This window comes from Astyanax mexicanus, chromosome 16 (genome assembly GCF_023375975.1).
Source record: "Astyanax mexicanus isolate ESR-SI-001 chromosome 16, AstMex3_surface, whole genome shotgun sequence".
Classification (NCBI taxonomy): domain Eukaryota; kingdom Metazoa; phylum Chordata; class Actinopteri; order Characiformes; family Acestrorhamphidae; genus Astyanax; species Astyanax mexicanus.
The window spans coordinates 18,679,349-18,695,824 of NC_064423.1; the positions used below are offsets into that span (position 1 = coordinate 18,679,349).

At 35.5% G+C, this 16,476-nt stretch overlaps 2 protein-coding genes across 4 annotated transcripts; both read right to left on the reverse strand.

Annotated features, from left to right (window-relative positions):
* Positions 1–482: 482 nt before the first annotated feature.
* Positions 483–6,385, reverse strand: LOC103038117 (zinc transporter ZIP3). 2 transcript variants are annotated; one of them, XM_007240201.3, is made up of 3 exons: positions 6,235–6,385; positions 5,204–5,563; positions 483–4,197 (listed from the first exon to the last, which is right to left on the reverse strand). In XM_007240201.3, the coding sequence occupies exons 2-3, from the start codon at positions 5,408–5,410 to the stop codon at positions 3,457–3,459; spliced, it is 948 nt and encodes a 315-aa protein (XP_007240263.2). In that variant the 5' UTR covers positions 5,411–5,563; positions 6,235–6,385; the 3' UTR covers positions 483–3,456. The 2 variants fall into 2 exon arrangements, with proteins under 2 accessions (XP_007240263.2, XP_022525419.2); XM_022669698.2 differs by lacking the exon at positions 6,235–6,385 and adding an exon at positions 5,843–6,196.
* Positions 6,386–8,369: 1,984 nt separating this feature from the next.
* On the reverse strand, positions 8,370–15,218 carry sgta (small glutamine rich tetratricopeptide repeat co-chaperone alpha). 2 transcript variants are annotated; one of them, XM_007240203.4, is made up of 12 exons: positions 15,119–15,218; positions 12,670–12,812; positions 12,463–12,566; positions 12,270–12,360; positions 12,015–12,114; positions 11,770–11,874; positions 10,789–10,927; positions 10,618–10,680; positions 10,493–10,530; positions 10,136–10,276; positions 9,476–9,595; positions 8,370–9,244 (listed from the first exon to the last, which is right to left on the reverse strand). In XM_007240203.4, exons 2-11 carry the CDS (start codon positions 12,767–12,769, stop codon positions 9,487–9,489), a joined length of 990 nt encoding a protein of 329 aa, XP_007240265.3. In that variant the 5' UTR covers positions 12,770–12,812; positions 15,119–15,218; the 3' UTR covers positions 8,370–9,244; positions 9,476–9,486. The 2 variants fall into 2 exon arrangements, with proteins under 2 accessions (XP_007240265.3, XP_022525420.2); XM_022669699.2 differs by lacking the exon at positions 15,119–15,218 and adding an exon at positions 15,052–15,070.
* Between the last annotated feature and the right edge of the window lie 1,258 nt (positions 15,219–16,476).

Below are 16,476 nucleotides of genomic sequence, written 5' to 3' on the forward strand. Positions count from 1 at the left end.
CATCATAGTTAGTTTAAAAAATACAGTATATATAGATTTAATCTATGTGCTAGGATGTTTTAGCAAACTCAGCCCTGAGCTTTTGGAAGTATTTGTTCCAAGTGCTGAACATGACACTTTTACTTATGGCACCCTGAAATGAGTTCAAATAAATGCACATTTTGCTTTAACCAACAAAGATGTAAATATCCCCCAAACTACACTCACTCTCAGTGCATCAAACTGATCCAGTATCCAGTGTCAGAACAACAAAGACTGAGGAGAAGACTTATGGGATAAAGCTTATGCAAAACCTACGGGGAAAATGCCAACTAGACTACCAGCTAGAACAGCTATTCGTGGCTCTTAGTGGAAGCTCTACATGTCCTTAATTAAGCAAGCTGGGTCATCACTTCTATCAGAGCACTGTCTAGTAAGCAGCCTTGTCTGTTTTTACAATACCAAGTACATTAACACTTCAACATCGATCCATACTCAGTGGGTTAAACATAAAAAAAATGTTTATTTGATTTCAAGATAACTTAAGGGTTGATTTAATGTTGTTGTAAAACACTACAGATCACCATTAGTTTACATAAGAAATCCAGGGGAAAACTCCAACACCAAAGGAATTAAATCCATGTTCATACCATTACATAAAAATCACAAAAAAAAAAACAAAGTAACTTTTTTAAAACCTGGAAATAAATTTAGTTCAATTTTTGAACAAAAGAAGAATAGGAAGTATATTAAAAAGATCAGCTCACACTGTTAACTATCACTTACAATACACACCAACCCAGTGTAATTTACAGCAATCACATTTACATACATTCATTTAGTAAGTAGACCAGTAGTACTAAGCCCTGTGCTTTAGCAAAGGTAATCAGTCAAGCACATATGGGACTTTGGTTGGCTTGACATATTTTGTTGCTACATATATAAAGGCAGAAAGGTTGGCTGCAAAAATTACCTGGGGAAAAAGCATGATTTGAAAAAACAAAATATCTTAAGAGTTTACACCTTGTCACAAGATTTAGCCACATGCTCTTACACTTGTTAGCTAATGAATATCTGATTAGTCTGATTAGACTAAAATCTGATCACTGTGTGGGACAGAATATGCAAATTATGTTGTGGGTGTCTTTACCTTATCATAATAATCCGGATACTCAAAACTTGTTTAAGTGAGCAGGTGTAAACAGGGTCAAAATAAACAGAATGGACAGGAATTCACTGCACAGTAATGTGCACTGTATATAAAGTCTTCATTGTTATTTCAGTCTATAAGCCAGAATAACCTTGAATCAGAGCTGAATTACTGAGGATGTTGGCAATGAAATGCACTAGATCTGTAAAATTAAAATGTCCACACACCTGACATGAACAAAACAGAAAAAGAGTGCAAATGTACAAAATCACAGAACCACAAACTACTGTATATTAGGATGGGGTATGTTTTTACCTAATCAATCTCTCAACAGCAAAACATAAGCCCTAAAATTGCCACTGAACTATTACTGCATCAACGGAAAGTGTAGAGTTCTCCACTGCTAACTTGTTTCTTTTATCTCAGTTCAGGAGTGTAAGTGTAAAATAGTGTTATTTTAGTTCCCTCAGGTAAAACAAATAGGTCTGATCTTCATCCAAGAACTTGATTATATTTCTTTTAAATTATAGTTAAAAGAATATATTTTACACTGCTGCTCAAACTTCTGCACATTTTGCAGGTTTCTGAACATTTCAGTAGAATATCATTACAGTACATTGTTATCTGAAAAACCACTTGTATATGTACAGTTGTGCATATCTCCATGATTTCAACATACTGTGCCCTTGGTAATGTTTGAGACAAAAATTGTTCTCTGTTTACTTGCCTCTGTCCCGCCCAGGCTGTCTAACTTCCTCAAAGATTAATAAATAAACTGGGACATACATTTTTGTTTTTTTATACATCTGTGATTTCTCATGTGTGTTTAATTGGAGATGCAATCTCCGCATGAAGCATTTCCCTAATCTGTTTTGTTGTACAAGAGCTCTGTACACACCTGAACACACCTGAATAACTTCAAACCTGAAACAATGTTTCGAACAAAATCTCAACGTTCATTTAAACCACATATGAATGAATGGTGGTCCACAGTGCCCATTAGCTGTAGTGATAATGGTTTGTGTTCATCTGATCCTAACCGACGTAGAACCGGCACCACTCTGGTTCACAAACTTAATTCTCCACCAACAAAAGTGGGTTCTAGAACCAGAAACGTTTGTTCACAAAGGAAACGGAAGAATACTAGGTACTTCCGCGGTAACCACCGCTGTGCATCACCTTCTGTTGATGACGTATGATGTGATGTTTTGACGGTTCCACTAAAACTGGTTTAAACGTGGGCAGGTTTGCTAAAAAGCACCAGGTTTCTTATAAGCCTAAACAGAACTGGTTCAAGAACCAGAGTTCTTTTGGTGAAAAAGTGCTGTGAGAGTCCTATGCCATTGGCAGTACTTAACTACAGGGACTACACCAGCATAATATGTGCATTTGCTCAGCTGTATAAGCAATAAGAAATTTAAACTAACTTAACTTAACGTAGCTGAATGCATTCATTAGAATAAGTGTCCACAAACATTTGGACATATTGTAAATGCATTTGTCCCAAACATTATGGAGGTCACTCTAAACAGTAGTCTATTTAACATGCAGTGTTACATTAGATATATATCCAACTTATGTAAACATTTAGGGGTTTTAAATCAACAGTGAAAACTTGGACAATTTCTTAGTTATTAATCACATAACTTCCGCAACATCACATGATTCAGTAACAAACAAATAATCTAAGTTCTAACTTGCAGTAGTATCCCATTCTACTAATGTTCACATTAATAAATAATTTGCCTTCAATATAAGATCCCTGGATGAAAAACAATTGGCATCATTACTTTATACTCTAATATTTGGTGATGAGGAGGGAGAGCGCTATCTACCCATCCAGAGAGAGCATGGCCAACTGTGTTCTCTCGAGTTTTGGCTGCTAATGACAAAGCAGCATGACCTGTGATTCAAACTCTCAATCCTCAGGCCATGGTCAATGACGATTTCAGCTTGGAAATAAAGCACAGGATTTGTTGAGGAATGGTTTAAAACATACAGAATACCAAGAGACTGCCGTAAGCCAAACTTGAAAGGACTGGGACCATTATTAGGACAAGAACACAAATACAAAAAAAAAAAAAAAAAAAACACACACACAGACACATTGTGCGACTGATTTCTCTTCATCTAAAATAATACAGTTCTTGTATATCCAGTGCAGGACTGTAAAAAAAAACTTTAAAAAGAAAGCCAAAAGCAGTGTGTAACCACTGGAGCAGTCACTGAAAAAGATAAACCTTTTGTCCTTTGGTTATGCTGGTGAGCAGGTTTATCAACTGGCACATAAAAGAGAGAAGCTTCCTTTGCTTCTTCTGAATTGTCCATCACCATTTGATAAATACAAGACCTGCTAGCACGCCATATCCCAGGACAAGAAACAACACCTTCAGTAGCCTATCATGCTTATCCTCCAGCTCCCGTGAGAGAATTTCGAAGAAAGTAATGAAGAGGAAGGTACCTGCTGCCAGGCCTTGGAGCACCACGGAAACAATACTACCTGCCAGGTTCTGGGCAGTCTCAATACCCATTCCAAGGCCAATGCCGAGAGGGATCATTAGGCTGACAGTTACCGCAAGCTTACTGGCATCCCGCAGCATCAGACCTGCTTTAGCCGTACTGACTCCTAAAGCCACAGCTGCCAAGGTCTCATGAATCGCCACTCCGATGAAGAGACTGCCCAACTTAGCCCCATCTTCCTGAAGCCCTAGTGCAAGACCCTCAAAGACTGAGTGGGCAGAGAGGGCCAGGACTAGGCTAGCTAGCCGGAGCGGTCCTGCTCGTGTTAATTCTGCGGGGTTAAAGTGTCCATGGTGATGAGAGTGGTGGTTCTGATGGGCCGCTGAACTCCGCGGGGGTGCGATGAATGGCGTGTCGTATTCAGAGTCACTGCCAGCTTCCGAGCCTCCTGCATTAAAGGTCTCTAGATCAATAAAGGAAGGCCTCTCTTTTCTAAAGGTGAGCACAGCCTGCTCCACAAACACGGTGAGGAAAAAGCCCAACATCATCATGGTCTCTGCCAGTGGGTAGTCTGTTGTAGCCTGTAGCATTTTTAGGACTTCACCCACCTGAGGGGAAAAAACAGGATTAACAAATTTACATAAGGGAGATATGATCATAATCATTTGTACACAAAAGAAACAAACATTTGGCTTCTATCCAAGTGAAAGTGTGTAATACTAGTAAAACAAAAAAAAGATACTCACACAAGATACAGAAACTTCCTTATATACCATGCTGTGTTTATTAAATACTACTGTGTGTAATTCTATTGAACTTTGTCCTTAAAATAATACAGGGTTGCACACTACAAGAAAACTGTCTCTAGTGTACTTTAGGTGAGAGTGTGGTACAAAAGTAAAAGGACAAAAGACAATATACAAGAGAGACTGCATAGACAAGAAATGAAAAGGGTTTTTAAATAGTTTATAAAAATTCCAAAAAATTCCAAAAAAGTCCAAGAAAAAAAAAAAAAGCTAAAGCACTAGGGCTATCTTAGTAGCAGAGAGAGAGAAAAAGATTTTTTTTTAAAAGATAGGCTAGATAGCATAACATAAGATGATTAGTCTACAAGCTCCTCCATACACAGACAGTACTAAGAAGCAATGCAGACAAAGGATGCTGTGCGTAGATCGAGCTGGTGTCATTCCTATTGGGAACATTTCTACAATAAAAATCAGATCATTCACTTAGCGCATCTTTTGAAATGTGAAACAAGTCCTACAAGCATAACAAGTTTACAGACAGTTTTGTATGGATCCCTATGGGAGAAAAATGACCACTGTATGACAACTTTACAAAGTTTTGCTCCAAAAACACAAGCAACCTAAAAACAGTATAGATCCTACAATGCTGCAATTTCCAAGATTCTACTATAAAATCTGTGGAACAAGAAAACGATTACATTTTGTGGTGAGAATATTAAGAATAAGAATATTCCATAGGACAGCAAATTGGCTTTTCCAGCCCAATATATATGCATGTACATGTGCTTCTAACAGTTGAGTGATTTAGGTGCAAATGTAAAAAATGTGCGATGTGTTAAACATGTAGCTAACCAGTAACATAACTTACCTTGTCTCTAACAGCTGGTAGAAGTGCATTAAAACAGGTGGCTAGGAAAACTCCACCTCCAAAAGAATTACTGAACGCTACTGCCCTTCTGTATCTTGCAGCTTTGTCAAAGTCTGACTGCATCACCCGCACAGGGATGAGAATGCCCCCCAGCATGAGGGCAAACACCGCTAACAGGCAGAGAATTTTGGCCACAACCAGCTCCATGTTGGCTGAGAGAGGCTGTGATTCAGATTCACAGCGCTGGGTTTGTCAGAAGAACGGTAATAAGAGCATGACTGATGTAAACAGGGGAGCAACACCTCTCCTCTCGGCTGAAGAACACGCACACCACTGTCAGGTCCTGGACCGCATCCTTGACTGCTCATCAAAACAAACGAGAAAGAAAGTCAGAGTGGTTAGCCAGCCCCTGCAAGCGCTCTAACAGAACAATGTAGCTTAACTTACCAATGTTAGCTAATTTACCTAAAATAATAGGGAACATTTTTCTCAGCTTACTGTAAATCAGCAGGTTATATAGCTAACATAAATAGTTAGCTAAGCTAACGTTATTTACGTTTGAAACTTAGCTACCAAAGCTTAGACAACCTCACTTAGCTAACCTAGCTAGCTAATAGTACTGCATATGTAATTACTTACTACTTCGTTAGCTTGGCCAGAAGTCAGCCAAAGCCCGTTCACGTTCAGTTTAGCCAACCTAGTGCTTACAAACTGCAAATACAGCTCACTCTAATAACATAAACTACCATTTTACCAACAAACTAAGTCTAAAATTAAGAGCTAGCTGGCCTCACCACTTATACACTGGAGGTGTCACTGCTAGCAAGCTAACTAGTTAGCGTGCTAGCTAGCAAATGTTATTAGCATTCAGTTGCTAACAGTCTCCCTGCGACCATAATAAAATGAGCTATATTTATCTGTTTCTAAGTTACTGTATGTTTATTTATTAAGCACACAGCCCCAGCCTTTAAATTCCTAACTAATCTACGTTACTTAAGATAAACTTATCAGTGACTGTTTAGCTACATTACCCGCTTCTCTTGCTGCTGCCTGCTAGCCCTGTCCGAGTAAATGAATCCTTCTCTTGAATCGGCTCTTTTGAACAAATCAGTTGATCCCGTTCAAAAGTTCAAACTAAGCTGAATAGATAGATAGGTGTGCTTTGTTGATCCCAGAGGGAAATTCTGGAATCGAATAGATTTTCCCAGTTTAAAGGTTATCAAAAATCTAATAACACGAATACTGTCAATACGTACTGTGTTAATAGGTCAATAAAACTGTGATGTCATTTAGCATTTAGGAAAAAAAAGTTTTTTTTAAATAGATTTCTTGTATTTGTGTTGTGTGTTTGTTTAATAAGTTTAATTCCTGACTTTATTAGATATTAGAGTAGATTTAATGGTCACTAAGATCGCCCTCTGATAATCAGTAAAAAATAGTGGATATTATAATAAGTGCTGCAACTATTTTTTTATAGAGGGCATAAATAAATAATTTGACAATCATTTTTTTAGATTAGTCTAAATTAGTTTTATGTGTCCATTTGTGTTTCCTAGACAGATTTTGCATAACATTTTAATAGTTGATGTACCTTTATCAAATTACTAAGTATATTATAGGATACATTCACACTTGCAGGATATTGTCATTTAAAAAAATTCTACTTTTCGACTTTTATATTTTATTGTATTTGTATTTTTATAAGTATTGTTTTATCTTGTCCTTCCATAGTTTGTGTACTGTGTATACCCGCTGCTGGATATCCAAAATTTCCCCTCTGGGATCAATAAAGTATTGACGTATCTCTATCTACTTAAATATGTCTTCAAACGAGATTTAAATGTTAATAGAATTTATATATAATCCTAAATTTGACCATGATCAAAATATTTTTTGTAATAGTTATACTGACAATTAATGTATGCAAATTGCCATTATTTCTATATTATTATTTTTTAATTAATATTTACTACTTTTAGTATTAATATTGTTCTTTGCATTGTGTTCTTTAATGGAAAATTGTAACCAGAGTTGCCCAATTCGCGGTTTTCTTGCCGAACTGCGCTTGTTTTATAGTCACGAGTGAAAATGATTTAACCTTAAATTGGTGCCTACTAGCATCTGGAGGGCGGGTTTTTCACGGACTTTGGGCAGAACATTTTTTGCTGGACCTGAAAAATCATGCGTGTAAGATTCATTAACGCGTTTCGTGGGAATCGGTTCAGTGAGTTGAACCGAATTCCTCATAACTGCAGCTGAAGAGCCTGACCGGTTGCTACTAGTTACCATATCCTGGTCCTGGTGTGATGTCAGTCTGTGACGTATCAGACAATCATTGGAGGAAAGAACCATCCATGGACACTGCAGGAGGTTTTCCAAACTCAGTTCTTTTGACCATTTCAGACCCTGCATTCGTTACAATGGACATCATGTATTTTCTTTATTTTTAAATGTAACATTGTGCGAGAGCTGTTGTCCATCAGAATAGACCATGAACCAGCCAATGAAAAAGTTTATAAACCAATTAAACAGTAGCTTGGCCCCACCCACTGCACAGAAAAACATTTTTATTGATGCTTTGTTACTGTTTAGGGATGGTTTATAAGAAAAAAAACATAAAATCAATTTATTTGCTATATGGATTTTATAATAGAAAATTCCTCTTTTATGTGCATTTAAGACACACAAAAACAGTATTATTTTATTTTTGTTCTATCACTGTAAATAATTCAGATCTGAAAGGGTTAAAAGGAACCTGAAAGAGAAGCAACTGCAAATGACCTCAGAGCTGTATGCAGTGTGTCCATATTGTGACCTCAGATATGTTGCATTCAGCACCAACTGCTTTTTCTGTACAACAAATCATATAATAATTTAAAATATGCAATCCAAAGTTGCATGTATTTGCTCCAGTTTTGTCATATGTACTCATGTACTTTGTGTATTTTGATAACATTCACATAGCACTGTTCTGTTGTATCCACATTTTTAAATTACAAAAAAAAAGATTTTTTTTCTGTGCTGCAGATAAGTGAAATTTAATGGGGTCATCTTTCTAGACACCCAAATTGGCTAATTCAACATGGAGAGAACATTAACTGTAAAGTGAACCCAGGCCAATTTGTTTTCCCAATTTACAAAATCAAGAGGACTACACAAACCAAAGTAATTCTTCTCAAGAGGTGATCTCAGTTTAATTCAGTTTTTAAACAACAACCTCATAATATCCAGAGTGTTGGAAGTGTGGGGGTCGAAGAAGAGCGCCAAACCTTAGATCCTCTCATTGACCTTGTTACCACAGCAATCTGATCTCATCACTTGCAAATAACAGTGCAGACATCTCAACAGTTTGGTTAAAAAAAAACAAATCCGATTTGTCCACAGTCTGAGCATAGATTTACATTCATGATGCATCAGAGAGAAGGTTTGGTGCAAAACTCCCAATTTTTAATTAAAAACCAAATGACACTTGCAGTGAACAGTCATGCTTACGTTATATAAACCCGCTGTATAACGATCACAGCATGACTGGTGTTATAAAGTCTAAAGCATTACATCAAGGCTGTGGTTACCAGTGGATGAAAAAGATGAGGTCCTACTCAGAATCTGACATTTAATATGCATTATGTTTGCATTGTACATATCGGTTACAAAGTCATCTGATCAGACAAAGCCTGCTGTTACTGTAGAAGTGAATCACTTTGGGTTGGCAGGTCTGCAGACAGTCTGTGTAGCAGTGATTCAATCCAGTTGCATGGATTAGTTACACTGAAATCATACATTAAACCAGTGTGACGTTTCTGTACAGCCGAGTTTTTTTTTTATCGTCTAAGCGGCCAGCTATGACCTTAAGATTTTAGGCTACACTGGTTTCTTCCAAGACAGGCAAGGCAGGGAAGGAAGCCAGACACACATGCACCTCATCTTTATATAAAATTGGTCTTGTCCCTGGAGTTGTAAGAATAACCGATCAAAAAAAAATGTTAAAAAGAAAATGATAACCAGCCAGTCTTTTCTGTGTGTCCCAGGATGAAGCTTTAGCTGTTGAGGAAAAAAGAAAGAAAGAAAAAAAAATAATTAAATGGCATTTGAACAGCAGTTTAGTTCAGATTTGCAAAGTACAGCTGGCCAAGTCAAATCACCTCCTCTTGCTAGTCTCTCGGTGCAGTTGTTTTGCTCCGAATCCTAGCATGATTACTGTATTCACACCTGCCCAAATAAATCACACCAACGCACGTTCATAAAATTCCAAAAAACAGTAATCAGACTTACCATTTTAAGTGTCATTGCTCTTCATTACTAGCACTGGGTGGCCGGCTGCGGATTTGGCTTCTCAACTGCTCAATAAGCTCAGGATTCTGCTGCTGCATTTGCTGTGCAAACTGTTGGCCACTGTCCACCAAAAGAAGAAGAAGAAAAAAAAAAAAAAGAATACACAATTTTTTTAAATATATACAATACATCTCTGGAAACAAATAAGAGACCACTTAAAAATGATCATAAACCATCAAACCAAGCTGATCTGCTTGAATGTTTGCACCAGGAGTTATCCAAAAGCAGTGTGTAAGACTGGTGGAGGAGAACATGCCAAGGTGCATAAAAACTGTGATTAAAAACCAGGGTTGTTTCACCAAATATTGATTTCTCGACTCCTAAAACTTTATGAATATGAACTTTCATAAAGTTTCTTTGCATTATTTGAGATCTGAAAATCAGAAAATAAATGCTCTAAATTACCATATTTTTATTTGGAATTTGGGAAAAACGTCCTTTATAGAATAAAACAACGATGTCCATTTTACTTAAACATATATCTATAAATAGCAAAATCAGAGAAACTGATTCAGAAACTGAAATAGTCTCAGAGCTGTAAAAAAAAAAGTTTTAGCGGCTGTCTTACTTTCACCAATAGATGCAGGACTGTAAACTTACGCTTGAATAAGGCCAGAGAGGTCATTTGGGGCTCCTGGTGTTGGTGTTGCTGTTGCTGCTGCCGCCGCCGCTGCTGCTGCTGGGGAAGCAGTGCCACCCCCCATAGGACCACCGTAGGCTCCAGACATCATTCCTGACACCCTGAGTAGTTACAATTATAAGTATTTGTAAAATTATTGGATGATTTTCCCACCAAAAATGTATCGCTATTTAGATTTGGTTCTACCCTGAATTGCCTGGTAAAATGTTAAATAAAACTCTATTTTCACAAGTTTAGAATATTCTAGTACAGTGATAACCAGACATTTATTGGCATAACCTGAAACTGCAATGACAATCTATTCTGCAACTACTTACAGTTGTTGTACTTGTGGGTTACTCATTAAATTAGAAGCCTGAAAAACAAAAAGAGAAAATACCAGTCAATTCTATTTGGATTTCCACAGTTAAAACATAAATAAGACACTGATGTATGTACTCACCATACTCATGAAACCAGGATTACTAAGCAAACCAGCAAGGTCAACTCCACCCATACCCCCTGTCTGAGAGAGATAAAGCAACAATGGTGAATCGCTGAATCTGAATCTAACTGTCATCTTTTTCAATTCCCAGTAATGAAATGAAATAAAATAGAAGTTATGAACACTTACTGGGCTGGGCGTTTCTTTCATTTTCTGCTCTGCTATTTTCAAATTTGATTTGTATGTCTCATTCTCAGGGTCCAGTTCAAGGGCTTTCTTATAGTAGCTCACAGCCTCTGTGTGTTTGTTCAAACTGGCCAGAGCCAGCCTGGATATCAGAAGAAAACATTAGTTAGCTATATATATAAAAGCAATGCATTCTTTTGATACTCACAGACACATACTCCAGTCAGAGTATTATGACTATCTTATAATTTCTACACTTTTTCCTGACTACATATGGGCAATTTGTAGTTCAAAATGTCAGACTGTAGTCCTTCTGATTCTTTGCATCATGTATAATCCTTCTTTCACAGTGTTTTCATTTATCAGAACCATTTAGAACCACAAAAGAGCAGGTATTATTTGAGTGGTTGGTCATTCTCAGCACTGAAAGACACTGAAATGGTGGTGGTTTGACCAACACAAACTGTGCAGCAATAGATGACTTTCTATCTTTGACTTTACATCCCTATGGTGGAGCAGCAACTGTAGGTAAAGTGTCTAACAGTGTGGACAGTGAGTGGTTTAAAACACACTGTTTAAAAAAAAAAACTCAGTGTTTAAAAACTCCAGCAGCACTGCTGTGTCTGACCTATAGTAGCATTAACACACACACCAGCAGTGTCACTGCAGTGCTGAGAATCACCCAAATAATAACTGATCCGTTGGTCCAGTGAGGTCCTAACCATTAAAACAGGGTAAAAGGGGATAATAATGGATGCAGAGAAGACCTTATCCTGGACTACATTTTTATTTTAAATAGAGAAACTTCATTGAGAATGCTGTGTAATCCAGGTCTTGGCCTGCACTTTTATAGAAACAAGATACTAAGAAAATTAAAATATATTATTAAATGGACTATGACCCCTATTAAAAATTATTTTCTTCTCCTTATAAGAAAAAGTTACTCGGTTTACAGAGATACTTAGTTTAGAATGTTTGTCTTACCCCATCCTTCCATACGCTTTGCTGTAGTTTGGATCAATTCCAATTGCAAGTTCACAATCTTGAACTGCTCCAGCATAGTTGCCAAGTTTGCTGTATGCTGCAGCTCTTTAGAAAACACACAAAACAAGCAGATTGAGATTAGTTAACTATTTTTTTTTTTTTGCAAAAAAATAAAATAAATAAAATAAATAATAATAATAAAAATAACCTTTCCATTTGAAAGGAAAATTAAGTATTTTTATTACCTGTTGCAGTAATAAACCGCATTCTCTGGATTAATCTGAATGGCTTTTGAGTAGAATTCCACTGCCGCACTGAAGTTTTCTACTTTCATTTGGTCATTTCCTGGTAAAGACACATTTTACAAATTACTATTAACTAGAATTTAACCTGTGCATTGAGTTTCACCACCTTCATTTTATTAATAACCAATTTAGAAGGGACTAATTTAATCCAGTATTTTTTGTGAATATCAAAACAAACACACATTATATACATACCATCACTCTTAAGTCTTTCTGCCTCTGCTATCTGATCCTCTGTTAGGGGATTACTGGTAGAGTTGACTTTAACTTCAGGTGTGTTTTTTACCTGTCATAGATACACACAGTCTTTATTTACAATTCTCAAATCATAAATAATACCAATACTCTGTATCTGAACAGCAATATTAAAGAGAATATAGACTGCTACCTTTGGAGTGGCTTTTGCAAATAATTCTGGCAAAGTTTCAGTAACTTCTAAACTCTGGTCCTCCACTGAGACACTGAATGCTGTCTCCAGACACTGGATGGCAACTGGAAAGCAGTTTTAGTGATCAATCATATCAGTGTTTTAATTCAAAACCATAAACAAATATAAGCTTAGTAACCATTCATTCAGAACTGCATCAGTATTTACCTTCTAAACTTTCTTGAGCATCTGACGACAATTCCCCAGACCTGAGCTGGTCATGGAGAAACTGGATAATGGAGAAAGCGAGACGTTTTGTGTCTGTCATTTTGGCTGGAGAAAAAGCTCTCTCCAATTACTTCTGAGGAAATCTGAAATATAAGAACATGTGGGCATATGTTTAGCAGAATAACATCATCTCAAAAAGTAAAGTTCAGTAAAATTGAAAGCTTTGACTGTGAACTGCCTAAAGTGACCATACTCAAATTTATAATTACTAAACATGATCTAAGGCACATTCGGAGATCCTCCAGTGGGTTTTGTTCTATTGACAATGCTCTTCTCTGGAAGTGATAAAATCTGTTAACACCCAAGCCAGCAACTGGTGCATCATATCAGCACAAAAATAATATTTATTCCAAAAGAATAAATACAGTGCAAGTTTGGAGTGTGCATAATATATTGTTTAAATTCTTTCATGTTCAGGTCATGTTTCTATTTTGCTGCCTGACATAAAACACCTGCCCAACATAAATGATTTTATTGTCCAATATTTTATAAAGTGTGTTGCATTATTAGTAGGGTATTGGGTAATCTGTATTATTTTTCAATACATTTAGCTTACCTTCATTTTTGTTTATTTTTTTCCACCACTGTAAATTTGTGTGTTGTTTTTGGTGGTATTTTTGTCTTTATGTTTGTTATCTGCGTTAAGTCACAATTTTACACGTCGTGAAAAACGGCTCTAAATTAGCATCACGACAGGTGGGATCACCAATTTCCATACAGTGCAAGATACATCAGAGCTGGAATTTAGTAAGACCTGAAAATAAATTAAATCAAACTGGTCTTGTTTCTTTTTTTGATGAAAAAAAAAAACCCAGCCTAATATGATTTTTACTGCCCAATTTTTTGGACACATTTTCACTACATTTCGTTTTAATTTTTTAAGATGTCTTTATTTATTTTTTTTATTTTTTTTACCACCAGTGGAAATTCCTGTGTTTTAAATTATTAAAACAAGCAAACAATATAAGATTAATTAAGAAGAAATAATTTCAGAATAAAAGGATAAAATGTAAAGGCAATAAAAAATATAAGAATAATAAAAGACAAACACATTTAAAGAAATAGAGGAGTAAAATAACACCCAAATTATAAGGTAAATGACAGAACTAAAATAAATAATAAGTTTATAAAAAAAAGTATAAAAAATAAAAGGACAAAATAAACTAAATAAAATGGTAAAAGGTCACAAGTAAAACCAGTAATAAAACAAACAAAAGGATTAAATGAATCAAATAAATAAAAAGGCTAAAAAAATGATAAATAAAGACAAAATTAAATAAATTAAAAGGCAAAAAAAAAACTCAACTAAAAGCAGTTACAGGCTGACTGAAGGTGGCTAGAGACTACTAGTTTAAAATTATTTAGTGACTCAGTTTAGAATTTCAGGTAGTACATTCCAGCTCTCGGGTGCTGCACTGTAGCTAAAAGCAGATTTCCCAGTTCAGTAAAAACTCTAGGAACCGGACAGGTAATAATGCCTTTGGTGAGAGAAATTTGGCAAATTGTCATGGGTAAATAAGGTCTGCAGTAAGATTCACATCATAAGTTTAGGTTTTCAATAATTTAGGAACTGGTTGACCCCTTAACATAAATCATTACATAATTCTGGTGATTTATACTATATTTTTTCCAATCTCCTAATAATGACACATTTCAGTTAACATTACTTTAATTACAATGACTAATTACACTGAGGTCACTGTACTGCTAGGAGTACCATCCATGCAAGCACGAGATCATCAAGATGATTGCTTGTGTCTTAACTAACGTTAGCTAACCTCGCACATATACATAGTTACCTAACTATCTAACTAAGTAACAGTATCTGTCCAAGTAGGTTAACACACTTGCCTAACGCAGCCGAATCGTTCAGTTCTTTAATACAGCAGATTGTTCTGCTGCTGTCTCTAGTGAAATGACTTCATATGAACATATGACCCGGAATCTTCTAGCAACAGCTGGCTAGGTTAGCTAGTCTGATGATGTGTCCTCAACAGCTAACTAGCTATCAATTTAACCCCCTCAGCTGCTCACAGCGCTAAAATCATTACACTCTAACAGTGTAAACAGGAATACATGTGTTTATTATATCAGCAACTACCGGCTACACGCTGTCTAACCGTGCGTAACGCAGCTAGCTAAGCTAACTAAGCTAACCCGCAAGGGCTACCTCGATATCCAGCTCACTAACATTGTTTGCTAGCTAGCATTAGCATTAGCTCGTTTCGTTCAGAGTAAAGGCAGCTCAACTCTCAATAACAGCAAACAGCTTTTAAAATCTGCCCCGCTCATAAACCAGGTAAAGAGGTAAAGACGGCCTACATTGTGTCACTCAGCTACACTCCCGAGAATCACACCCAGACCTTTTCTCAAATCTTTTTATACTTACTGACTGTCCCACTGCAGGGATTTTCCTCGCTGCGCTCTCAGTCTGGCGTACGCTGCGTAATACGTAAACTCACCCCTCCGTGCGTAAAACCAGCGTAAAACGTACTGACGTAGCTATAATGTCGCTAAACATATGATAAAAATAAAATACTATCATCATTAAAACAATAGACGTGAACACGTATTCATGTCTATGATTAAAACATCCTCCCCAGTATGGGCTGCATTAAAATGGGAATTCATTTTATGAACAAATGTATTGGGAACATAACTAATTACTAAGGTAAAGAAATAATATATGCACTCATAAATATATATAATCTACACTAACCCCTTGTTTCATTATACCTATTTTATCTGTACCGTTTACTTTCTTTATAATCGTATTGTTATTTTTAATTACTTACATATTTTAGTCTTCTTTTTATTTTTGCTCATTCTTTTTATTTCTCTCTTTTTTTCCTCTTTACATTTTAGCCTGTCAACTTATCTTTTTGTTCTGAATAATTTAGATTATTCTTACTTAAATCATTATTGTTTGTTTTTATAATGCCTTTGCCATTTAATGTTTATTGTTTTTATAATTAAAATGTTAGAAGTTCACTAAAAAATTATGGTTGCCATCAATGTATTCTTGAGTGAAAATAAAGGTTAAAGGTTGTATAAATTATTTACAGCTAATTTTAATATAATCAGAACTATTCATGCCTCATTCAAATAAATAATTTCCCACTAATTGTAAGTAATCATAAATTAGTAATTTATTATTTATTTATTGTATAATATTGTCACAAAAACTTCATAATTAGTTAGATAATTTATTTATGCATTTAGAAGATAATATCTTTAATGTCCATGACACTGTAAAACAACCATAGCTAAATTGATCAAATAATTAATTAATTAATTAATTAATTAATTAATTATTAGTTATATGAGACATTTTTACTAAAATAGACAATTCTTAGTTAATTTAAGATATGTGTTTTGTGAAATAAGTGTTAGTTAGTGTGTTATATCAATATTCTTTACTAAACTCAGTTATTTTTTACAGATTATTTTATTCTGCAAGAAACTAATTCTAAACAAACGAGCATTAGCTAATTTATTAATTTATGAAGCAATATTTCAAAGAAAGTTTAAATGCTGTATTAAACATGATTCTGTTTTTGTGTTAATTCTTATAAATACATGCAAAATAGTCTGTAAATATTTCACATAATTCCAATTCAAACTCTCTTTTCCCACATTAAATGTATGTATTTCGTTTAAAAGTCATTCTTATCATTCTTAAATTTTTTTGTGTACTATCACTGAGCAGAAGAGGATTGGGCGGGGTTTTGTTGATTGACAACTCTC